The sequence below is a fragment of the Anolis sagrei genome, chromosome Y, assembly GCF_037176765.1.
Source record: "Anolis sagrei isolate rAnoSag1 chromosome Y, rAnoSag1.mat, whole genome shotgun sequence".
NCBI lineage: Eukaryota > Metazoa > Chordata > Lepidosauria > Squamata > Dactyloidae > Anolis > Anolis sagrei.
In genome coordinates, this window is record NC_090035.1 from 71,650,252 (window position 1) to 71,675,717 (window position 25,466).

At 42.6% G+C, this 25,466-nt stretch overlaps 2 protein-coding genes across 2 annotated transcripts; both read right to left on the reverse strand.

Annotated features, from left to right (window-relative positions):
• Positions 1–755: 755 nt before the first annotated feature.
• Positions 756–10,527, reverse strand: LOC137095723 (cytochrome P450 2G1-like). The gene is made up of 9 exons (XM_067462530.1): positions 10,335–10,527; positions 8,093–8,255; positions 7,090–7,239; positions 6,809–6,969; positions 4,900–5,076; positions 3,395–3,536; positions 1,585–1,772; positions 1,325–1,466; positions 756–1,108 (listed from the first exon to the last, which is right to left on the reverse strand). Exons 1-9 carry the CDS (start codon positions 10,521–10,523, stop codon positions 927–929), a joined length of 1,494 nt encoding a protein of 497 aa, XP_067318631.1. The 5' UTR covers positions 10,524–10,527; the 3' UTR covers positions 756–926.
• Positions 10,528–13,731: 3,204 nt separating this feature from the next.
• Positions 13,732–22,950, reverse strand: LOC132780805 (cytochrome P450 2G1-like). Its single transcript, XM_060784597.2, has 9 exons — positions 22,774–22,950; positions 21,272–21,434; positions 20,265–20,414; positions 19,987–20,147; positions 17,888–18,064; positions 16,723–16,864; positions 16,241–16,428; positions 15,973–16,114; positions 13,732–13,913 (listed from the first exon to the last, which is right to left on the reverse strand). The coding sequence occupies exons 1-9, from the start codon at positions 22,942–22,944 to the stop codon at positions 13,732–13,734; spliced, it is 1,476 nt and encodes a 491-aa protein (XP_060640580.2). The 5' UTR covers positions 22,945–22,950.
• Between the last annotated feature and the right edge of the window lie 2,516 nt (positions 22,951–25,466).

Here is a 25,466-nt window from a genome sequence, read left to right on the forward strand (position 1 = left end):
TGATCGAAGAGATCGTGTGGGTTCGTACACAGAAATGCGGTCACGCAGGTAGGCGGGTCCCAAACCATTTAGGGCTTTGTAGGTAAGAACCTGCACCTTGAATTGGGACTGGAAAATGAATGGCAGCCAATGGAGCTCCTTAAACAGGAGGGTTGACTGCTCCCTGAAAGGAGCACCAGTTAACAATCTGTCCGCTGCCCGTTGAACCAATTGAAATTTCTGGGCCATTTTCAAGGGCAGCCCCATGTAGAGTGCATTACAGTAGTCCAATCTGGAGGTGACTAAGGCATGGACCACCCTGGCCAGATCTGCCTTCATGGATCTGTCAGTCCTGCACTTAAACACAATCAGCACTGACAAGATGACCACCTGTCAGCTGCAAAAGATTGAACTGCAAAGACTCTGGCACAAACCAGTCAAGGTAGTCCCAGTGGTGATCGGCACATCCTCCATTCTTAAAGTTCCTTTAAGCAAAAGTTCATTCCAAGTATTTTTTAAAAAGTCATTTAATTGATAGTCATCGATTTTAATGTGAATTGGTGCTTTGGACAGATTATTGTGAAAAAATTCACCTAAAGAATTAGAACCAGGGAATTGTAGAGCTGGAAGAGCCCCCAATCCAAGCAGTCCAACCCCCATGTGCAGTGCAGGAAGACACAATCCAACCAGTCCTGATAAATGGCTATCCAGTCTCTGTTTAAAAGGCCACACTCCAACACAGAGACCATCTGAATGGCCCATGCCTAGTAGATCAATTGAGTTCACAATTCCATTTACTATAGTGATTAGCCACCAACAGAACAAGATATGGCATGATCCAGAGGTTTTTTAATGCTTAAAACAATGCCAGAAGTGTGTGAACAGTTCTCAAGAAAAATGTTGTGTCTGCGCGCTACTAGAAAAGATGGAAAATTAGATTAGCAAAATTAGCGAGGCACCAAACACAGCTGGTAGACAGGAGGGATTCTTGCAAAGCCACTTAGTTGGGGAGAGATGTCAATGTCTTTTGGATCCAGAGAGGATTTCACTGAGAAGTTTTGCAGGATGGACGTGAAATATAAGAAGAGCTCCATGCGGGCCATCGATTCTCCTACGCAGGCACGTTTCCCTGGAGACAGAACAAAAGTCAGTCAAAGGCCTGCAGGTTGGGAAAATGGCTACAAAGCTTGATCCGTGTTGTATTCTGTGTGGCAATTAAATATTCCCAGCAAGACTTACAGAACTATATCTGCACATTCAAGAGCATGGCATTATTGCCACAATAATACATGCCTCTCCTCCAACCTACCTTAAAAGCAAACGGAACAGGGCAACAAAGTCCTACCTAAGGAGAATGGCACAAAGGCATCAATCTTCTTAAAGCGTCCTTCTTCATCTAAGAAGTGCTCAGGGTTGAATATTTCAGGGTCACTGAAATATTGGGGGTCATGCAAAGCTGAGCCTAGTAAGGTAATGATGTTAGTGCCCTGAAAAAAATAGAAGAAAATTGTCAATCAATGGCTGATGAAGGAAGGTGATGAAGATCCCAGACATGTATTCCCATTGCCTTCATCCATTCCACTTCGTACAACCACACACACCTACCTTGGGAAGAAGGTAATCCCGGAACTCGGTGTCTTCAGTTATCTTGTGCGGCAATCCTACAGGGAGGATATCTACCAGCCTTTGGATCTCATGGATGACAGCATTCGTGTAGGGCATGTTCACTCTGTCCTTGACAGCAGGGACACGATTGCGACCAATAATACAGTCAATTTCTTGGTGGACCTTCTCTGTAAAAATTTAGAGAAAATATGCCCCAGAGAGCAACCAGTGGAAGAGGTGATGTGCAAGCCAGGGAATGGCATTATATCACTGGAAATTTGCCTTGGGATGTGGAATCTGAAGATACAAGAACAAAGGCTGATGCAAAGCTCACCTGCCTGGATATTTTTCCCCCCAGTTCATAGGAACACAGAAAACTACCCTATATGGGTGTTCCTCGTTTTTATTTTTTTTCCAATGACCCGCTTTTCTTCAACTGACTGTTTTGACTTGTCGAAATAGATAGCTTGAACTTCATTTTGACACAGTTTCTTCCCTTTTGATGGTTTTGTGACCATGTTCTTAGCTGACTGTACAAAATAATTTCACTACCCTTATTGTTGACTCTATACCATCCTTTTCATTTAGTTTGTATCCAGTCATTTGTGGTGCATCTAGAAATGGTGGTTAGTGTGTCTCTGATACAAAACTGTATAATATATACAGATTATTATACAGTATTGTGAGAGATCTCTGTGGAAGAACGGTCACAGTGTGTTAGTAGGCTTCAGTATGAGTAGGCCTCAGTGTTAGTTTACCTCATTGGGAGAAAGGCCTGAGTGTAAGGTAGGCTGCAGTGTTAATAAGGCTTCAGTGTTAATAGGTCCAGACTACCTATCCAAACGTATCTCCTGCCACAAACCATCATGAAGTTTAAGATCTTCAGGAGAGGGCCTGCTCTCGATCCCACTACTATCGCAAACACGGTTGATGGGGACGAGAGACAGGGCCTTCTCTGCAGTGGCCTCCTGCCTATGGAAAGCCCTCCCTAGAGATATCAGATTGGCCACCTCCCTCTTGTCCTTTAGAAGGAAAATCAAGACCTGGTTATGGGACCAAGCGTTTGATCAGTGAGCAGCAAGTGGAAGAAGGTCACACAACTTATGGCAATGAATTGACTCGGACTGGTTTTTGGATTTCGATTTTAATGGGTGTGTCTTAATTAATTGTTTGAATTGTTGTTTTAATTTCTAATATTTTGATTGTACTGTGGTTGTTTTTATGATGCTAGCATTGTATGATGCTTTTGTTAGGCCGCCCTGAGTCTCCCTTCGGGGGGAGAAGGGCGGGGTATAAATAATAAATAAATAAATAGTAGGCTTCAGTATGAGAAGGCCTGGTGTGAGAAGCTTCGGTGAGAAGAAGCCCCAGATTGAAGGCCATCGTGTGTGAAGGCAGCTGTGTGAAAAGCTACTGTGTGAAGCTCCTGTGTAACTTTGGGGTGAGAGTGAAGCTGTCGATCTGCATGAGAAAGAAGCCAAGCGTGGAAGCAAAGAAGGAAGTATAAAGAACTTTCTTCATGTTATGGAAACTTTGTTTTCATAAATAGTGCAACCATATTATTTGTCTATAAAGAAAGGCCTCCTATGGAAGAGATAACATTGGTCTGTGTGTTTTTGTTCTTTTTTTAATCACTTTTGGCTACTGGTGCTGGTTCACGCTGCTGTTGATAAATTACTGTGCTGTACATTTATGAGAAAGGTCTTTTGTTAATAAGCCCACTCGCCCAACAAAGACATGGTTTGTTTGTTGTCTTTTTTTTTTAAGGAACCTATTAGCTGTGAGCCCTTGCATTTGGCCACCTTCATACCTTCCACTTCTGGGTATTTCAGCATCAGGAGGAGAAAGTATCTCAGGCTACTGCTGATAGTTTCTGTCCCAGCAAAGAACAAGTTGAGAACTGTGATGATCAAATTATTCATTGTGAATTCTGTGGAAGGGTCTCCCTTTTCCTTGAAAGGAACAAAGAATTGATGTTCAATTAGTGAATGCATAGCAGAGGATTTTATTATGGTTGGAGACATAACTATCTTATCTGGGATATGAAATCTAAAAGATCTGGAGGTTGGAAGGTTGAGAACCACTGCCCTAAATGAGTCTTCAAATCAAGTCTCTATACAAAGGATATAGTGAGCCTTCCATTTTCTTTGGAGTTAAGGATTCAGAACTCTTGCCAAAAGTAGAAAAATACTTTAAAAATGGAAAGAACGCCTCTTTAGGAATCTTTAGGTCATCCAGTACAACTCTACGGTTAGGTTCCACTTACAAAGAGAAGTGTTTTCTCTTGGACTCTTAAGGTTCTCCAGTATTACTCTATGGTCAACTTCCACTGGAAATTGATAACAGAGTTGTACTGGAAGATCTAGGGCAGCGTTTCTCAACCTTCCTAATGCCACGACCCTTAATACGGTTCCTCATGTTGTGGTGACCCCCAATCTCAATATTATTTTCATTGCTACTTCATAACTGTAATTTTGCTACTGTTATGAACCGTAATGTAAATATCTGATATGCAGGATGTATTTTCATTCACTGGACCAAATTTGGCACAAATGCCCAATATGCCCAAAACTGAATACTGATGGTGTTGGTGAGGGAGGGGAGATTGATTTTGTCATTTGGGAGTTGTAGTTGCTGGTATTTATAGTTAACCTACAATCAAATAGCATTCTGAACTCCACCAATGATGGAATTGAACCAAACTTGGCACAAAGAACTCCCATGACCAACAGAAAACACTGGAAGAGTGTAGTGAGAATTGACTTTGGGTTTTGGAGTTGTAGTTCACCTACATCCAGAGAGCACTGTGGACTCAAACAATGATGGATCTGGACCAAACTTGGCACAAATACTCAATATACCCAAATGAACACTGGTGGAGTTTGGGGAAAACAGACCTTGACTTTTGGGAGTTGTAGTTGCTGGGATTTATAGTTCACCTCCAATCACAGCAGGAGGAGGGCTTTTGGTGGGATGATACACTGTCTGTTTCCAAAAAGGAAGACAAGGACAGGCGGAGAGATCTTCAGCTTTCTCTGCCAAAGGGGTCCGTAAGACAATCAGAAATATGTGTTTTCTGATGGTTTTTGGTGACCCCTCTGAAACCCCCTTGCGCCCCCCAGGGGTCTCGACCCCCAGGTTAAAAAACACTGATCTAGAAATTTCTAGAGGGAATAGACTGATCAAATCTGTGGAGGAGCAAGGTTGTACAATTTGTATCAATTGGGGATTTTCCACTTTCCTTTTCATCATTCTCCCCAGTTTCCGGAACTCAAAGAAGCCCTGAATCCTTCTTCCTTGAGTGATGAAAAATACCTTCTCCATCTCAATGAGGAAGCAATCAATAAAATCTCTTGGGTTCTTCGGATCTAAGGTTTCTTGATTGATTTTGATTCTCTCAGCAATGAAGGCGTTCAATTCCTCCAGGAGGCTGGAGAAACGGTTGTGTCCCCCGGGAAAGTACTTCATGATGCCAGAATACATATCATACAGCTAGAATGAAGATCAACAGTTACGGTTCTTTTTGTCCATCGGGCATATACGAATGATATTTAAACACTTAGATAAATAAGTGCAGGAAAGAATAAAGATTAACCATAGACCCCAAAAATAGTTCATTTCTCAATCCCCTTAGCTGTTAATCATTTGCTTGTTTTGTTTCTGCATGCAAAAACAAATATTCTTTTTCTCGTTGAAGGCTTTCATGGCCAGAATCACGGGGTTGTTGTAGGTTTTTTTGGGTTATATGGCCATGTTCTAGAGGCATTCTCTCCTGACGTTTTGCCTGCATCTATGGTAAGCATCCTCAGAGGTAGTGAGGTCTGTTGGAACTAGGAAAATTGGTTTATATATCTGTGGAATGACCAGGGTGGGACAAAGAACTCTTGTCTGTTGGAGCTAGGTGTGAATGTTTCAACTGACCACCTTGATTAGCATTTGATGGCCTGGCATCTTTTGTTGAGAGATGATTGGATGTCCTTGTTTTTTTCCTCTGTTGTTTTGCTGTTGTAATTTTAGAGTTTTTAATACTGGTAGCCAGATTTTGTTCATTTTCATGGTTTCCTCCTTTCTGTTGAAATTGTCCACATGCTTGTGGATTTCAATGGCTTCTCTGTGTAGTCTGACATGGTGGTTGTGAGAGTGGTCCAGCATTTCTGTGTTCTCAAATAATATGCTGTATGCAGGTTGGTTCATCAGGTGCTCTACTATGGCTGACTTCTCTAGTTGAAGTAGTCTACAGTGCCTTTCATGTTCCTTGATTCGTGTTTGGGTAATGCTGCGTTTGGTGGTCCCTATGTAGACTTGTCCACAGCTGCATGGTACATGGTAGACTCCTGCAGAAGTGAGAGGATCCCTCTTATCCTTTGCTGAACGTAGCATTTGTTGGATTTTCTTGGTGGGTCTGGTGGTGGGCCATCAAATGCTAATCAAGGTGGTCAGTTGAAACATTCACACCTAGCTCTAACAGGCAGTTGAAACATTCACACCTAGCTCTTTGGCCCACCCTGGTTATTCCACAGGTATATAAACCAATTTTCCTAGTTCCAACAGACCTCACTACCTCTAAGGATGCTTGCCATTGATGCAGGTGAAACATCAAAAAAATCCGGGCAATGTCCCGTGGGCAACGTCCTTGCAGACAGCCAATTCTCTCACACCAGAAGCAACTTGCAATCTCTTAAGTCTCTCTTGACATGAAAAAAGCTTTAATGCACAAAAAGCATATTTTATTCTATTTATTTTGTCAAAAGCCTCATCAAATGACTATTTTCCTAAGTGGTGTTATCAATCAGATATCTGGTCTCATTATGTATGATTCTGCAAAGTGGAATCCATGACATGCGAGTGTGGAGAAGAGCAAACTACAAACTACAGATCACCTGCTGCAATGCACCCTGAGCCCTGCCACATGCACAATGAAGAACCTTCTTGCAGCAACACCAGAGGTACTCCAAGTGGCCAGCTACTGGTCAAAGGACATTTAATCAACTACCAAGCTTGCAAACTTTGTGTTTTGTTTGCTTGTTTGCTTGTTAAAAAATGCAATGCAACTCTTTGGTCTGCTCCTGATATGATAAATAAATTATGTATGAGAATATTTGTGAATATTCTTTTCATCCCTATTTTGTTTATCATCTTTTGCAGGAGGAGAGCTCCACAGAATTGGACACTTTGCTGCAGTATTTCAAAGGAATAGTTCTTTCTTTAAGCTGGGCCTTCTTACCTGTGCCCAAGGGGTACTCATCTCACAAAAGGCTTTGTTTATTACATCCAACAGGTAGAGAAAGGTCTTGTCGTCATACTCAAAACGCCTGCCAAAGACAATGAAGCAAATAATATTGGAAGCTGTGCAGCTTAGAAGGAAGGTGGGGTCAAAGGGCAGACCTGAAAAAGTACAAAAGGAAGAGTCATTATTGATTTTCATCCTTGCTACATTCTGGTTGGAAAAGCCATCAATATTATTTCCTCAGCTGAATGGAAAGAGCTCATCAAGCTGACACCAACCTTGAGTTTTTCTGAATTTCTCCAGCAGGTACTGTGCTTCATCCTGGATTCGTTCTTCAATGGAGCATTTCCCCATCCCAAAATTCTTCAACGTGCTGAGAGAGAAGTGTCGCAATTTCTTCCAGCGCTCCCCATTGGAGAAAGCAATTCCTGGAGATATTTATTTTTTTAAGTATTTATTCACAACATTTCTACCCTGCCCTTCTCAACCCTCGAGAGGAGACTCAGAGCAGCTACCACTGGCAACAATTCTATGCCGCAAATATCACAATATAACAACAATATAAAACCATAAATACACAATAGGTTAAAAACAATAACATTAATTATACAGTCATATAGCTGTTTCCATTATTATGTAGAGTTATTGAAGTTCACTGTCAAAGGTTACTCTCCTGCGCCAAAAACAAGCTCATCCCCAAGTGGAAACACAAAGCAGTGTTGACCAAGATGTGTTAGTGACCCTCTCACTGAATCCCTACAACAAAGCTCCTAATTGTTTAATCCCAATTAATGTAGAGAATCTGCATTAATGGGATGCAGCTCTGTGTTGATCCAACATTTGTTCCAATTGAGCTATTCTAGTTGGGACAAACCAATTTTTTTTTGTAATTATTCATTTCCTCCCTTTATAACTCCAAAGCCACCCCCCCTCAAAGACTCACTTTGAGAGCATTCCCCAGCCACTCCATAGCTAGCATACATATGTATGGATCATATAAGCCAGTTGCAGGCCAATGATACCATTACACTTCGAGAAGATCCCAGCAGATTCGAGTAGAAGGTGTTCTTGGTCTTCACATGGTTCTGGAAACATAGTCAGATGTTCCTCTGATATTGCCTTTCCCTCTTTCCATCTTATTGGAAAGGGGATTGTCACAACACTATGGTGAATCCTGGAGTAGTAACAGGTACCTGTTTCCTGTTACAATGTACCTGTTTCCTGTTACAATGGGGGATCTTAGCCTTTATTGGGAAGCCACACTAGATCCAGTCCACTCACCAAAACCTCTGAAGGACTGGTCAATGATAACCATCTCTCCCCTGCCAGAGAACTGTTCACCATGGTCCACCAGTGCTTCCTTCAGTATCTCAAGCCCACAAAGAACCACAACCCGGCGGGGCCCCAGGTACAATGTGTATAATGGGCCGTATTTGTCCCTCAGCTGCAAGGAAAGGAGGACAACATAAAATGATAAGTGTCAGATGGAGCAGAGATAAGCAGAAAATCATACAATTCATATACAGCATGGACTAAATGGATGGAGAAAATAATAATAATAATAATAATAAGAAAAAACTGGCAAAAGAAGGCTCTCCATGGACAGTTCCTGGAAAAATTGAGAGCCAAATTGACAAAGAAAAACATGGCTGTGGCTCACAAATAAAACTTTGAAAAAGGAGACGGAGGGCCTGATTCTGGAAGCCCAAGAACAAGCCATTAGAACCAATGCCATCAAGCCAGAATTGAAAAGTCGATGACAGAGCCCAAATGTAGACTCTGCAAGGAAGCAGATGACACAATAGATCACAACCTCAGCTGCTGCAAGAAGATCGTGCAGACAGACTACAAGCAGAGGCACAACACCATTGCCCAGATGATTCATTGGAACTTGTGCCACAAATACTATCTGTCTGTGAGAAAGAACTGGTGGGATCACACGCCGGAAGGAGTTACAAAGAATGAAAACGCCAAACACTTCTGGGACTTCTGAATTCAGACTGACAGAGTCCTGACCTCACAATCGTGTTAAAAAACAAAGTATGGATTGTCGATGTTGCAGTCCCAGGTGACAGCAGGATTGAAGGGAAATAACTGGAAAAGCTGACATGATATGAGGATTTAAAGATTGAACTGCAAAGACTCTGGCACAAGCCAGTCAAGGTGGTCCTAGTGGTGATCGGCACACTGGGTGCAGTGCCTAAAGACCTTGGCCTGCACTTAAACACAATTGGTGATGACAAAATTATCATCTGCCAGCTGCAAAAGGCCACCCTACTGGGATCTGCACACATTATTCACCGATACATCATATAGTCTTAGACACTTGGGAAGTGTCCGACGTGTGATCCAATACAACAGCCAGCAGAGTAATCTTGTTTGCTGTGGACTCATCTTGTGTTTCAAATAATAATAATAATAATAATAATAATAATAATAACTTTATTTATACCCCCCCCCCCCCCACTATCTCCCTGAAGGGGACATGGGGTGGCTAACATGAGGCCAAGCCCAAAGTTACAATACAGCAAAATAAAATGCAAGCAAGCAATAATAACATCAAAATAAAATACATAAAATAACAGAGTATACAATAAGCAAATGCAAATAACATGGTGGAGGAATAAATGCACAGTGGGTGGGCCAAATGATCAGAATAAAATCAGTAAAACCCTGGGTGAGATAAGTAAACGGAGTACTATGTGTCTGAGGGAGAACTCAGAAGGGATGAACAATGTGGTTGACCTTCACTAAAGGACAAGAGAAAGTGTATCATGAGGATAGCTCTTTGTGGCAGACAAGATATGGGGGTATGTGTTCATTTGTCAAAGGCACAAAGAGCCAGGTTGTTTTTTTTTTTGTTGTGTCAGGAGCGACTTGAGAAACTGCAAGTCACTTCTGGTGTGAGAGAATCGGCTGTCTGCAAAGACGTTGCCCAGGAGACACCAGGATGTTTTGAAGTTTTACCGTCCTTGTGGGAGGCCTCTTTCATGTCCCCGCATGGAGAGCTGGAGCCGATTGAGGGAGCTCATCTGCCTCTCCCCAGATTCGAACCTGCGACCTGTCGGTCTTCAGTCCTGCCGGCAGAGGGGTTTAAAGAGCCAGGTATTCAGGCCTTTCTTAAAGGCTGCCAGGGTGGGGGTTTGCCTAATCTCATTGGGTAGTAAGTTCGAAAGCTGAGGGGCCACAATGGAGAAGGCTCCATTGTGTAAGTACAGGGTATGACTACCAGGGGTCTAAGTACAGGATGAAACTATCTGCATACAGAATGAATGTACTTTTGGATGCTACGTGCTGTGGAACAAATAAGAAAAGGGGGAGAGAAGAATTGCTTTCAAGCCATAGTTTTGAACTTCCCAGATGAACCCAGTTGTCCATGAGATGCTGGACCAGGTGGACCCAGGACTTTTCTCAAAGTGAAGCCATACTATCAAGATGCATATTGACAGATGGGAACTCTCGGAAACTGAGCATGCAGACCCCTCCAATCCCATTTTCTCTCATAATAGAAATCACAACTCACCACTAGGAGGGATTTGAGAGGATCCTTGGGGTTCAGTTGCAGTAAGTTGCCGAAGAAGGGAAGAGGCATTGGCCCAGGTGGAAACCTCCCCTCTTTGTGCTTCCACTTCCATGCAGCAACAAGGACCAGGCAAATGCCCAACATGATGGTCAGCACCCCTTCGAGCTCCATAGTGAATGGGTTGGTCATTCAACTAGAGACCTGTTTTGATACACGCACACATGTAGTCTCCTTACAACTGAAACCAGTCAGCTTGACCTCTTATGTATGATAAAAACTAGTTTTTTGGCATGTTTACCTTTAGGGTGGCTGGAATAGGCTCTTTTTAAAGTTTAAAATAAGGGTTTTCAGAATCAAAGGATTTTTTTCTGCCTAAGGTTTAAACACCCTGAAGGCTTCAGATCCTGTCTGTACTTGAAAGGTAATAGAAAATCCTATGGAATTCATGGAGTCAGTGTTTCTCAACCTGGGGGTCAGGACCCCTGAGGGGTCGCAACAGGATTTCAGAGGGGTTGCCAAAGACCATCAGAAAACATATATTTCTGATGTTTTTAGGAACCCCTTTGTCAGAGAGGGCTGAAGACCTCTCCAGCTGTCCTCTTCCGCTAACATACGGCGAATCCTCCTACCAAAAGCCCTCCTCTGCTGTGATTGGCCAGCCTGGGGAGGGCTGTTTTTGAAACTCTAGGTGGGGAGGGGAGAGCTGGTGTGCTTCACGCATGGCCGTGAGATGTGCATGCACGGGGCAAGGGAGAGCATGTGAAGCTGGACGGAGGCTAGCATCAGCGAGTCCCTTCAAGGCATGGGCATCAGTGGGACATTTGGGCCAATTCTATTGTTGGTGGGGTTCAGAATTCTCTTTGATTGTAGGTGACCTATAAATCCCAGTAACTACAATTCCCAAATGTCAAGGTCTATTTTCCCCAAACTCCACCAGTGTTCACATTTGGGCATATTGAGTATTCGTGCCAAGTTTGGTCCAGATCTATCATTGTTTGACTCCAAGTGCTCTCTGGTTGTAAGTGAACTACAACTCCACAACTCAAGGTCAATGCCCACCAAACCTTTCCAGTATTTTCTGTTGGTCTTGGGAGTTCTATGTGCCAAGTTTGGTTCAATTTCATTGTTGGTGGAGTTAAGAATGCTCTTTGGCTGTAGGTGAACTATAAATCCCAGCAACGACAACTCCCAAATGATAAAATCAACTCCCCCCCCTCACCCCACCCACACCACCAGTATTTGGTTTTGGGCATATTGGGCATTTGTGCCAAATTTGGTCCAGTGAATGAAAATACATCCTGCATATCAGATATTTACATAGCGATTCATAACAGTAGCAAAATTACAGTTATGAAGTAGCAATGAAAATAATTTTATGGTTGGGGGGTCACCACAACATGAGGAACTGTATTAAGGGGTCACAGCATTAGGAAGGTTGAGAAACACTGCTGTAAGTCAACAGAAGACTTGAAGTTCCAGTCTTTCTCTCGTTCACACATACACACCTATGACAAAAAACATACTATCCAAATACTTCCTTATTTGGAAGGAAAAATAAAAAAAAATCTAGATGTGGGAGGTTGTATTCAATGGTAAAACCTCCCCTGATTTTTCCTGGTCTAAGCAAACCCTGTGAAATTCATCAAAGTGCCATAGGCGACTTAAAGGCACACACATGCACATGGACACAGAAACCAAGTTCTGAACTTGGTCTCTTTCTTTACAATATTTGGATCCTCTGGTTCCCTTACTGACCTTATATGTTCTCTTGTATTTTTCACTTGTGCAGGGAAAGAGGTGAGATGGCCAGCTCAAACTCTGGTGCCACAGCCTCACCCTGCAGCCAACTCAGCTGCGATGGGCGGAAGAGAGAGTCGGAGACATAGAAACAAAGAGAGCCTGAAGAGGCAGGAAAGGAAGTGAAGAAAGGGATGGGAACTTCCTCGGAGTGTTGCCAAAGAGATGGGGGCTCTGACTGGCTGGATCCTGGGCCCCACCTCTCCTTGCCCACCATTCGCTCTTAGCCTTTTCCTTGCCTCTCTCTCTCTTGATGTTCCTTCAGGGCTTCTCTTTCTCTCTGCTGCTCCACATTCTTTCTTAACCTTCTTTGCTGCAGTATTATCTTTCTTTACCAAATTCCTCCTCTCTTTCCCACTCACCTTCTGTGTTTTTTGCTCCCTCCCTCCCTGCAATTACACAAATACACACCCCTCATACAAACACATACTACCTAACCATGGTCAGACCTTGTTAGAGAGGCCCCTTCTTTGGTGGCTTTTAAGCAGAGGCTGGATGGCCATCTGTTGGGGGTGATTTGAATGCAATTTTCCTACTTCTTGGCAGGGGGTTGGACTGCATGGCCCACGAGGTATCTTCCAACTTTATGATTCTATGATTCTATGCTGTGGCACCAGAACAATGACTTCTAACTACAAGAAAAGAGATTCCATTAGATCATTAGGAAGAACTTCCTGACTGTGAGAGCTGTTCAGCTGTGGAACTCTCTGCCCCGGAGTGTGGTAGAGGCTACTTCTTTGGAGGATTTTAAGCAGAGGCTAGATGACCATATGAGAGGGGTTCTTTGAATGCAATTTTCCTGCTTCTTGGCAGGGGGTTGGATTGGATGGCCCATGAGGTCTCTTCCAACTCTATGATTCTATGATTCTATGCAAATCGCTTCTGCTGTGAGGGAATTGGCTGTCTGCAAGGATGTTGCCCAGGAGACGCCTGGATGTTTTTTTATGCTTTACCATCCTTGTGGGAGGCTTCTCTCATGTCCCCGCATGGGGAGCTGGAGCTGATGATCTAGAGCTAAAAGGCCAATGCCCACCAAACCCTTCCAGTGTTTTCTGTTGGCCATGGGAGTTCTGTGTGCCAAGTTTGGTTCAATTCCATCGTTGATGGAGTTCAGAATGCTGTATGTTTGTAGGTGAACTATAAATCCCAGCAACTACAACTTCCAATTGACAAAATCAATCCCCCCCCCCCCCCAAAAAAAAACACCACCAGTATTCAATTTTGGGCATATTGGGGATTTGTGCCAAATTTGGTCCAGTGAATGAAAATACATCCATGCATTATGATTCATGACAATAGCAAGATTACAGTTATGAAGTAGCAACAAAAATAATTTGATGGTTGGGGGTCACCAGAATACGAAGAACTGTATTAAGAGGCTGCAACATTGGGAAGGCTGAGAACCACTGTCTTAACCGTTTTTAATCTTTCTATGCAGGGGCATACACATGGCTAGAACAATGTCAAATGCAGACTGTGTATACGATAAAATACGTTTTATTCGACATCATCACCCAAACAATTGCACAATGTGTTATGTACTAGAAATAATGTTAATAGACTCTTCATGTCCTGATCCTCAAGATGGGAAAAGGCAAGATTAGCGTGGCATCAAACTCAGCTGAAAGATTGGAGGAATGTTTAAAAAGCCATTTAGTTGGGGAGAGACGTCAATATCCTTTGGGGCCAGAGAGGATTTCAATGAGAAGCTTTGCAAGATGGTGGTGAAATACAAGAAGAGCTCCATGCGGGCTATAGATTCTCCTACACAGGCACGTTTTCCTAAGGACAGAACAAAAAAATCAGACAATTGCCATCAGGTCAGGAAAATGGCGAGAGAGCATGGTACCTGTTGTACAGTATGAGTAGGAAGACATCAACAGTGATTGGTCAAGAAGATCATAATTCTGGATTCAGAATCTAGAGTTACAGAACCATAACTGAGCTGGCCATTGACCGTAATGAAGGGAACGTGGACCATAACTACTCCCTTTTAGTAAAAATCAGATAAAAGCTAACATGTCTGTAAAATGGTACAGCATGAACTGGAAAACATCAACAGCTATGGATCAAGACTGTGATTTTGTACATCAATCAAGGATTCATAATGGAGGTGATGTTGAACATGAATTTAGGGGGCCCTGCCAAGGCAGAGGCCGGCCAGACCCGTAAAAGAGGATCCGAGCACCTGGTGAGATAGAAAGCACCTAGAAAGATTTTTCCTAAATTTCCCAATAAATCTCACCAAGTTGAAGAAGAAGACACCGAATTGTTTATTTCATTGGAACGGATGACGACCGCAATCATTTGCCCAAAGAGTCGACATAACTCACAAGGGGAAATATTACAGTTTTTATAGGAAATACAGAGCTGTCAAATTCAAATTTTCTGCTTCTACCCCCCTTGCCAGCTTCTCGCTGATTGGTTGGAGTCATCAGTTGGCTGGGAGGCGCGGTTAGCAAAGCTGCGCCTCATCCAATCAGGGCACTAGCCCCGCTTTGGCCTCTCAGCCAATGGGAAGGGAGGAGGCGGGCCAGGCGGGAAACAATGAAAGAAGCAAAAAATGATAGGATTAAAAATGATGAATGTTTGTCCAAGTGATCAGCAATAGCTTAAGCCCTCGAGCTGAGCCAAGATTATTGTTGATATCTTTTGAATTAACATCTTGGTCTTGTTCAGGGGCTAGATTCTTTGTTTTCTTCCTTCCAGGGTATGGAATCTATTGATGAAGTTTGAGGCTGGTTTTGACCAGTTGGGCTGACACAATGGGAAAGCCTGTGGTGAAATCCTAATTCTTCGTAGACAGGAAAATACCCTTTGTGTTGAGTCATCCAAATGTCCATAGGTCTTATTTTTTCAGATGGTCTACCTTTTGCCCTCCGAAGTCTGATCAGATAAGAACCATTTATTTATTGTTCATGCAAATGAGTTTTGGTTGAGTCCTTTGTGTAGGGATTAAGTGGCTCAGGCAATTGGGAAAGTTTCCTGGAGCCATGAGGTGCTGGATTCATGGAGAAGGTGGCTTTTTCCTTCATTTTTTCAAAATGCAGACACACTCACATATAATGATATGGGGAAGTGGAACATATAAGGAATTCATAAGGGATAGATCATGCAAAGTCAAAGGGGAGCCATGTCAGCCCTCCCTCCCTCTAAAGTTCATCAAAAGTCCATAAAGTTTGGTGAAAATCATGAGGAAATCCAAAGGGATTTGGCAACAGGGTCTCCGAGAGTTCCAAAAGTCCTTTAAAGTTGATAAAAGTTCATGAGGGTTGGGGAAAGTGTATAAAATCCTAGAGAAGTCCATAAGAGTCCATGGGGAACCTACTGGAGTCAATGGGAGCATTGAGAAGTCGGAGTCCGTCATAAAACAGGAGTTTCATTCATGAAAAAGGAATCCAATAAATAAATAAATAGCCAAATTGGTCAGATACTAGATTGGGACACAGAGGCGTTGCCATGTGGGGCCATGGAGCCATGTAAAAAGCCTTAGGTTCCCACATGGGGGAGAGATAGGGGATTATAGGATCATTCCAGCCTGATGTCCTTGGCAAAACTATGAATTCCCTGATCTTGAACTATCTTTTACAGAGTCCTGGGGGGGGGGGGGGGGAGAGTCACCTCTGATCTCAGAGAGTTACAGAACCATGATGACTCCATTTTAATAACACTACATATTCACAAGAATGGCACGAGGGCCACAATACTGTATCTCAATCACCATTTATAAGGAAGGACCTTCTATTGAACTGCTTTTGGTTTTGATAGAAGTTTGTAATCAGACTTCAGAGTCATGCTATTAAGTAGTAAAAAACAAACAGAACATGGCAACGAGTCCTACCTGAAGAGAATGGCATAAAGGCATCATTCTTCTTGAAGTGTCCTTCTTCATCAAGGAAATGTGCTGGGTTGAATATCTCAGGGTTACTGAAATATTTAGGGTCATGCAAAGCTGAACCTAATAAGGTAATTATATTAGTGTCCTGGAAACACATAAGACAGAGAATTGAATTGTTAGTGAAGAGGTGATGAAGATCTCAAATATATGGTCACATGAGTATCCTCATTGTTTCTCTCCCTCCCACTTCATACAAACCACTTGTGTCTACCTTGGGAAGAAGGAAACCCCGGAACTCTGTGTCTGCAGTAACCTTGTGTGGCACTCCTGCAGGAAAGATATCTATCAGCCTTTGTGTCTCATGGATGACAGCATTGGTGTAGGGCATGTTCATCCTATCCTTGACAGCAGGGACACGATTGCAACCAACAACACTGTCAATTTCTTGGTGGACTTTCTCTGTAAAGATATTGAAAAAAGGATGTCCTGGAAAGCAATCTGTCAGAGAAATTAAATGCAGACTGGGTGTCATACTATATCATTGGAAACTTGCCTTGGGACATGGGATCTGAAGATATCAGTTCTTCTGTTGGTAAAGTTTAGAAAACAATAGACTCGGTGCATTTGTCCTGGTCTGTTGCTGGCATTAATGCTTCATATTTCAATGCATGTTAAACAATTATTGCAACATCAGAAATCAGGCAGGGTTTGGTTTGAGTTAAATTTGCATTGCCCTTGAATTGCCCTTCCTACCTTCCACTTCTGGGTATTTCATCAGCAAGAGGAGTGCATATTTTAGGGTGGAGCTAATAGTGTCTGTTCCAGCTGTGAACAAGTTGAGAGCTGTGAAGACCAAGTTGTTCATTGTGAATTCAGTGGAAGGGTTTCCCTTTTCCTTCGAGAGAACAAAGGAAGAAGTGATCTAAAACTAGCAAATGTACGACAGAGGTTATTATATCTCATCTTATCTTATCTTCCAATCTTATCTTATCTTTCAATCTTATCTTATCTTATCTGTCTTGGGAAGTCCAAAGCTAGAATACTGTTGATGACCTACCAGGAGCATGCATGCATGCACGCACACATACACACACACACACACACACACACACACACACAATGTTGTACAAGAAGGTATCCTGTACCTCCTTTCACAATGCCTTTCCTTAGCTGCACAATAGTAGCTGGAGGTCTCTTATGTATAGTTGTGCCTTTTGGAATCTGGCACCCATGCCTTGCATTGACTACATTTCCAGGAGGGCAATCCCATGGGGGGAAAGCATGAATATGCGTGGAGCACTCAGCTTCCCCTCATAGATTATGGCAACAACATGGGAAGCCTCCTTTGTTGCTGCAGTAGCAGCAGCATGCAGGTTTCACCTTCCTTCACCCACGGAGCCAGCACAACGTCGTCTGATGGGAGCTCCATAGGTGACTGGGGGTAGATTGGCATATGCCGCTGATTCTTGCTCCATGGGTGACTGGGGGTAGAATGGTGTATGTTGCCGATTCTAGCCCCATATGATGAGGTAATAACTGTGAGGTTTTGCCTGGATGCCAAAGGTTGAAAATTATTGCCCTAACTTGCTCCCCAACTATAAGTGAGCCTTTCACTCTCACAAGGATTAGACGTGCAGGACCCCTATGAAAGTGGGAAAACTACAAACCTTCTAAAACACCCTTTTAAAATGGTGTTTCTCTAGGAATCTCTAGCTCCTCAAGCATGCATCTATAGTCACCTTACAGCAGAATTCCACTAGAATACCAAGAGATTCCCAAAGAAAACTTATTAATTGAATGTATGGAGGCCAATTGTACACCGAAAATCTGTATCAAACTTGGGGATTTCCATTTGCCTTTTCTTTCTCCCACGTTTTTAGATCTCAGATAAAGTTCTTTGTTAAGTGTCAGAAAATACCTTCTCCATCTCGATGAGGAAGCAATCAATAAAGTCTCTTGGGTTCTTGGGATCTAAGGTCTCTTGATTGATTTTGATTCTCTCAGCAATGAAGGCTTTCAGTTCATCCAGGAGGTTGTAGAGACGGTTGTGTCCCCCAGGAAAGTACTGCATGATGCCAGAATACATATCATACAGCTAGAATGAAGAAAAACAGTTACTGGGTTTTTTTTGTCTGTCAGGCATATAAGAATGATACTCACACATTTTGATAAATAAATGCAAGAAAAAATAATGATTATCAACAGTTCCAAAAAACGTTCATTTCCCAGTCCCCTTGGTTGTTAATATCTTGCTTGTTTTGTTCCTGCATGCAGAAACAGATTTTCTTTTTAAACAATAATTTGTATTGAAAAGGAAAAATAATAATATGACAATAATAAACTAGAAATCAGATGAGCAACAGCCTCAGACAAAAAGTTCCTTTCCTTCTCCTCAGGATGTTAGTTCCGTACTTGTTTTGTTCTGGCATACAAGAACCAAGACCCTGAAAAGGTTTCTCCACATTGAGTGAGATTAAGACTACAGTATTTTTGTATAAATTCAGGGTCTTTTTCAGGTGGGGCCAGCAAGAAGGATATTGATGTGTCCAGGGATGGGCCAAAATGGTAAAAGTTCTGGAAGTCATGCCCTTAACTAGATCGATATGTTTAGCTTGAAAAAGAGAAGACTGAGATGGGACATGAGAGCCATGTATAAATATTTAAAAGGATGTCAATAGAGGAGGGGGTAAGCCTGCTCTAAAGTCTAGGACACTGAGCCATGCGTTCAAGCTACAGATATTCCATCTAAACATTAGGAAGAACCTCCTGATAGCTACAACTGTTTGACAGTGGAGAATGCTGCCTCAGAATCCACTGAAGGTTTCTAATCAGAGGTTGGAAAGCCATCTGATGGGAGTGCTTTGATTGTGTGTTTCTCCTTGGCTGAGGGTTGAATTGGATGGCCCTTGTTGGCCTTCAAGTTCTTTGATTCTATGAGTTTATGCACCTCTTCACACATGTCTAGCAGTTGCTGACAAAATGGTAGGCATGCAGGGTGTCTCATGGCACCCCACACACCCTCCTTTCTTGCCCTATCAGACGGGGACAATGGGACAAAGTGTGTTGGTACCTTGTCCCCATCAGATGGAGGAAAGGGAAGCAACACTTATTACTGCATTGCCCTTTTCCCCATCACATGGAAGAAAGGACCCAAAAATGCAGAGCTTCCTGAGCGCTTAGAGCAGGGGTCCTCAAACTTTTTAAACAGAAGGCTAGGTCACAGTCCCCCATACTATTGGAGGGCCGGGTTATAATTTGAAAAAAAATATGAATGAATTCCTATACACACTGCACATATCTTATTTGTAGTGCAAAAAACACTTTAAAACAATACAATAATTTAAATGAAGAACAATTTCAACAAATATAAACTTATTAGTATTTCAGTGGGAAGTTTGGGCCTGCTTTTGGCTGATGAGATAGGATTGTTGTTGTTGCTGTGTGTTTCATGTTGTTTCAGACTTAGGTTGACCTTGAGTGAGGGCTGGGTAAATGACCTTGGAAGGCTGCATTCTGCCCCCTGGCTTAGAGGGTAAATGGGACGGAGTCTGCTCTGCATCATGTGATGGCTTTCGGCAGGCCCCAAAGTGCTGCAAAGGAGCAATTTGTCCCACTGTGATGAGGTGGCATGTCACCTATTCAAGCTGGACTCAAAACATATTGGGATACCAGCTACTCGCAGTGGTTCTCAACCTATGGTTCCCCAGATGTTTTCACCTTCAACTCCCAGAAATCCTAACAGCTGGTAAACTGGCTGGGATTTCTGGGAGTTATAGGACAAAATACCTGGGGACCCACAGGTTGAGAACCACTGAGCTAGGGAGTGCCAATGTACAAATTTGTTTTGTAACATACACACCAGTGCGCCTTACACATTTTTGCATGATAATAGTTGTGAATATTCTTTACACCTCTATTGTGTTTATCATACTCTACAGAAGCAGATCTTCTCATTATCGGTCACTCTGCTTTGGTTTTTGGATGGAATAGTCCCTTCCTTCGGCTGTGCCTTCTTACCTTTGCCCAAGGGCTGCTTAACTCAAGAAATATTTTGTTTGTCAGATTTAACATGGAGATAAAGGTCTTGTCTTCATACTCAAAACGTTTACCAAAGACAATGGAGCAAATAATGTTGGAAGTTGTGCAGCACAGAAGGAAGGTGGGATCAAAGGGCAGACCTGAAAAAGCACAGAAGAAAGAATCATTATCGTTTGCCATCTTTTCTTAACCCTGGCTAGGAATGTTGTCAATATTATATTCTCCATTCAATGGAAAGAGTCAGAGTCAACAACAACCTTCATATTTTCTGAATTTCTCCAGCAGGTACTGCGCTTCTTCTTGGATCCGCTCTTCAATGGAGCATTTTCCCATCCCAAAATTCTTCAATGTGACGAGAGAGAAGTGACGGAGCTTCTTCCAACGTTCCCCATTGGCCAAAGCAATTCCTGGAGGAAGATTTAGTAGAGTTCACTGTGAAAGTTATCCCCCACCATAGGAGAGTTCCTCCCCAGATGGAACAGTAAAGCAATGTTGGCAGAGATATGACAGTGGCCCTCTCACTGAGTTCTACAACAAAGCCCCTTATTTTTAGTCCAAGTTAGTGCAGAGCCACTGCACCAATGAATTCACCTATATGTTTATCTAACATTTAGTATTTAATTCAATAGCCACATTCTACCTATAAGTTCAGGCCACAGTTTCTAATTATTCTGGTCATAATGTTCCATCACTATAGGGATCATTATTCTTTTTTTCCACTCATAACATCTAAGATCTTCCTAAGACTTATTGTGATAGCATTTCCGAGACACACTATTACTAGCATTATCTTCTGTGCTGGCTCTATATAAATAAATGATGATGAAAATGATGATAGTGGAATGAGTGGACATGTGTGGATCATCGAATTCAGTTGCAGTGCAATGATATCATCCATTAGACTTCCAGAAGATCTGAGAAGATTTGGGCAGATGCTCTTATTCCTGATATGGTTCTGAGAACACAGCCTAATACTTCTCTGGAATTTCCTCTATCTGCCCTGTAGGACTGGGATTATCCTTGCACAATAGTGAATCTTGCAATGATGACAGATGCTTGTATCCACACAATATATGATCTTGGCCTTTATTAAGAAGTAACACTAGATCAGCAGCTCTCAATCTATGGGTCCCAAGATGTTTTGGCCTTCAACTCCCAGAAATCCTAACAGCTGGTTAAGTGGCTGGGATTTCTGGGAGTTGTAGGCCAAAACACCTGGTGACCCATAGGTTGAGAACCATTGCACTAGATCCATTACACTCACCAAAACCTTTGAAGGTCCGTTCAACAGAAGCTACCTTTCCCCTCCCGCAGAACTGTTCACCATGGTCCACCAGAGCTTCCTTCAATGCCTCAAGTCCACAAAGAACCACAACCCTTCGGGGGCCCAGGTACAATGTGAATACTGGGCCATATTTGTGACTCAGCTGCAAGAGAAGGAACACAACAGAAAAATGCTACATGACAGGTGTGGGTGAAATGAGTAGAAATGTCTATAAATCACACACAACGTGGACTAAATGGATGGAGAAAACCAGTGGCCGAAGGGGAAAAAAATGAATGAGAACATTGTACTCCAAAGAAGAATCCCCACAATGACATTTTCCTTTATAGTCAGCCTTTTACAGTTGTAGGTTCAACTTTTATGGATTTGATTAACATAGTCTCAAGGAATCTCTAGGTGTGTGGATGCTAACCATGAAGTTGCACAGGAGGACCTTGAGATTCCAACAAAGGTTTTCTCTCCAGTTGAAAAAGTGTTACATTATCTGTCTTTACCACAGATTCATGAGCGCCATAATCCCTGCAAATATGTAGGATATACTGTAGTCTTGGAGCCCCTGGTGGTCCAGTGGGTTAAACCATTGAGCTGTTGAACTCACAGACCAAAAGGTTGCCAGTTCGAATACAGGGAGTGGGGTGAGCTCCTGTTGTTAGCACCAGCTTTGGCCAACCTAGCACTTCGAAAACATGCAAATGTGAGTAGATCAATAGGTACCGCTCTGGTGAGAAGGTAACAGTGCTCCATGAAGTCATGCTTGCCATATGACCTTGGAGGTATCTATGGACAACACCGGCTCTTCAGCTTAGAAATGGAGATGAGCACCAAACCCCAGAGTCAGACATGACTAAACTGCCAGGGGAAAACCTTTACCTTACTGTAGTCTCAAAATGGAGACATAGAAAATCTTCCGTGTCTCAGCCAAAGCTTTAAATTGCTGTAATGTTAAACATCTGGGGACTGAAGGAAAATTCTCTTTGTCAAAGTAGGATACATACGGGGAGAAGGGCAATGCCCTCTTTTTGCTCCTTTTGGGTTACACTTTCTGAGACTACCCACTCCTCTCCTTAATAATAGTAGAATTTGGGTTTGTCCATTGATAGGACAGGATCCAGGACAGAATTCAGTGTTGCATACAAATTAAGCTGGAACAAATGAATGGAAGACTGAGCCATCAGTGGAGATGAACCATAAAGTTTTTATGGACCATTTGCTTTCAGAAGGCATGTATGTTTGGATACCACATGTTGCACAGCAAATAAGGAAAGGGGGAGAAAAGAATTCCCTTCAAGCCAACATCTGGGCTTTCCAGAAGAACCAAGTTATCCATTAGCCAGGTTGAACTCTGGACTTTTCTCAAAGTATTCTCATAGTAAAGCCATTCTATTAAGATTCAAAATGGCAAAAGGATGGGAACTCTCAGAAACGAAACATGCAGACCCTCCAATCCCACTTTTTCTCATGCCAGAGATGACGAAACTCACCTCCAGGAAAGACTTGGGAATATCCTTGAGGTTCAGTTGCAGCAGGTTGCCAAAGAAGGGCAGGGGCATTGGCCCAGGTGGAAATCTCCCCTTCTTGTGCCTCCACGTCCATGCAGAGATGAGGACCAGGCAAATGCTCAATGAGATGGTCAGCAACCATTCAAGCTCCATGGTGAATAGGCTGAAGTGAACATTCAACCAGATGCCAATCTTGACACAAACATATACCTTCTTTTCAACTGAAAGAAGTCAGCTTGGCCTCTTATATTTAGAAGAAAAACAAGATTTTTCTGCCTCAGGTTTAAACACCTTGAAGGCTCCAGATCCTGTCTGATCTTGAAAGTTAATAGGAAATCCAATGGAATTTACAAGGTCATTACAAGTAAACAAGACACCCGAAGGCTTAGTCACAAACATTCTCCTAATATAAATACATGCTCACCTAAGTATGGTCAGGCATGATTAGGATGTGGATGAGGGAAAAAATCTAAACTAGGTCCAGTATGTATAATCAGAAGAAGTCAATGGCAAAACCACCTCTGAGCATTGCTTGCCTAGTAAAATCCTGTGAAATTCATGGGAGCATTGTGAATCAACAAATAAGTAATAGACATACAGATGCACACACAGACAAGATCTAAACTCAGTCCCTTACTACCAAATTTGGGAGAACAGAACTTTTGGAGCATGGGGAAAAGTAGGCTCTGTTGCAGAGGAACAAACTGGCCAAACAATAGAAAAATAGCACAAAAGAAATGTCTCACAAAGTTCATATTAAAACCTACAACGCCAAACGGAAGCCACCAGACACTATAGCTTACCAGTGTTTTTCACTTACTCTTGTGGCTTCACTCCTATTGACCTATTATTGCCTTGAGAAGTTGAGGGCTAAAATGATTACGATAGACACCACTCCTGGTAAAATGATGTGACAAGTAAGGTGATTACTGAAGCTAAATATCAAAAAGGCTACTTTTCAGAAGGTGACCTATCAGAAAGTTTTGGAAAGATTTGGATGCCACCTTTACATCCAGCAACTACTTCATGCAACTACATTAGGAGCCCCTGGTGGCGCAGTGAGTTAAACCCTCGTGCCGGCACGACTGAAGGTTGCAGGCTCGAATCCGGGGAGAGCATGGATGAGCTCCCTCTATCAGCTCCAGCTCCCCATGATGTTTTACCATCCTTCCACAAGGATGGTAAAACATCAAAACATCCAGGCAACATCCTCTGGACAACATCCAATTCTCTCACACCAGAAGCGACTTGCAGTTTCTCAAGTCACTCCTTGAGAATTATGCAATGAGATCCATTAACTTGCCAATCAGGGCAGAAACTGGACAATGTTTCTAGCTTCCCCCTGCCAGCAAACAAAGACTTTAAGGAGCTCCATTGGCTGCCGTTCATTTTTCGGTACCAATTCAAGGTGCAGGTTCTTACCTACAAAGCCCTAAATGGTTTGGGACCCACCTACCTGCATGACCGCATTTCTGTGTACGAACCCACATGATCTCTTTGATCATCTGGAGAGGCCCTGCTTGCGCTCCCATCTCCATCGCAGGCGAGATTGGTGGGGGCCAGGGAGAGGACCTTCTCGATGGTGGCCCCCCGACTCTGGAACTCACTCCCCAAGGACATCAGGCATGTCCTAACCCTGGCAGTTTTTAGGAGGAGCCTGAAAACGTGGTTGTTCCAGTGTGCCTTCCCAGAATAAGGAAACTCCCAGCAATATGTCCCTAAATGCACTTAATTAGTGCAGAAACTGATTGTTAATTGTTTAATTGCTGCTATATTGTTTTTATTCTACTGTTATGTTGATGCCGGCATCGAATTGTGCCTTTGTAAGCCGCCCTGAGTCCCCCTCTGGGGTGAGAAGGGCGGGGTAGACCTAACCGAAATAAATAAATAAATAAATAAATAATAAATTAGTTATCTAGGATTGTCTCCACGCCCCATTTTTCTCCAAAAATTCTATCCTAGTTATATTTCACCTGGTCATGCTCAGCATTATTTTTAAAATTTTAACTATTACATTTGGCCCAGCCATAGGGAGGTTCTAACACATCCTCACATAGGTTTCTTAAATGTTGTGTTATTGTTGATGTTTACTGTTTATTTTCTGTTTATGAGTTTTATTTTATTGTTTTGTATTACTGTTGTTGTTTTTTGCTGATGTATTGTGGGCTCGGCCTCATGTAAGCCCCACAGAGTCCCTTGGGGAGATGGTAGCGGGGTACAAATAAAGTATTATTATTATTATTATTATTATTATTATTTATGAGGAATTCGTATAGGGCTTTGCTTCTGATTGTTGTTTTGCTTGCTAGCAGAAGGGTGATGACAAAATCATCTTTCTTGCACCAGGATCGGCAGCTGCACGGACCTCTTTCATCCCATGCAGCTGCCTGCTTTTAAATGTGTCTTGCCAGAAATTACTTGGTTTTATACTAAGACTACATTGTTTTACTGAACAATTCTGTAATTAGGTTAAAAATCTGTATATACGATACAGAACATCAGCCCTTCTTAGCAAAATATGCTGGTTCAGCTGAGCTCAGGCAGCAATGGATGGAATAGGAAAAGCTTGCTAGAAGAGATGCCTCTCATCAGAATATGTCCATCCACTGGCTCAGCCACATTCTCAAACAATATTCTTTCTTATCTGTCCAAAACAGGGACCCTTGACCTGCTTT

Bases quoted from the DNA above. Each gene is read 5' to 3' on its own strand.
- LOC137095723 (XM_067462530.1), bottom strand. From the start codon at position 10,523: ATGACCAACCCATTCACTATGGAGCTCGAAGGGGTGCTGACCATCATG. The intron at 6,970-7,089 runs GTTGGTGTCAGC...GTACTTTTTCAG, and splicing joins GAAATTCAGAAAAACTCAAG to GTCTGCCCTTTGACCCCACC. The intron at 5,077-6,808 runs GTAAGAAGGCCC...TCTTCATTCTAG, and splicing joins TGAGTACCCCTTGGGCACAG to CTGTATGATATGTATTCTGG.
- LOC132780805 (XM_060784597.2), bottom strand. From the start codon at position 22,944: ATGGAGCTTGAATGGTTGCTGACCATCTCATTGAGCATTTGCCTGGTC. The intron at 20,415-21,271 runs GTGAGTGTAATG...ATCTTCCTCCAG, and splicing joins ACGGACCTTCAAAGGTTTTG to GAATTGCTTTGGCCAATGGG. The intron at 18,065-19,986 runs GTAAGAAGGCAC...TCTTCATTCTAG, and splicing joins TAAGCAGCCCTTGGGCAAAG to CTGTATGATATGTATTCTGG.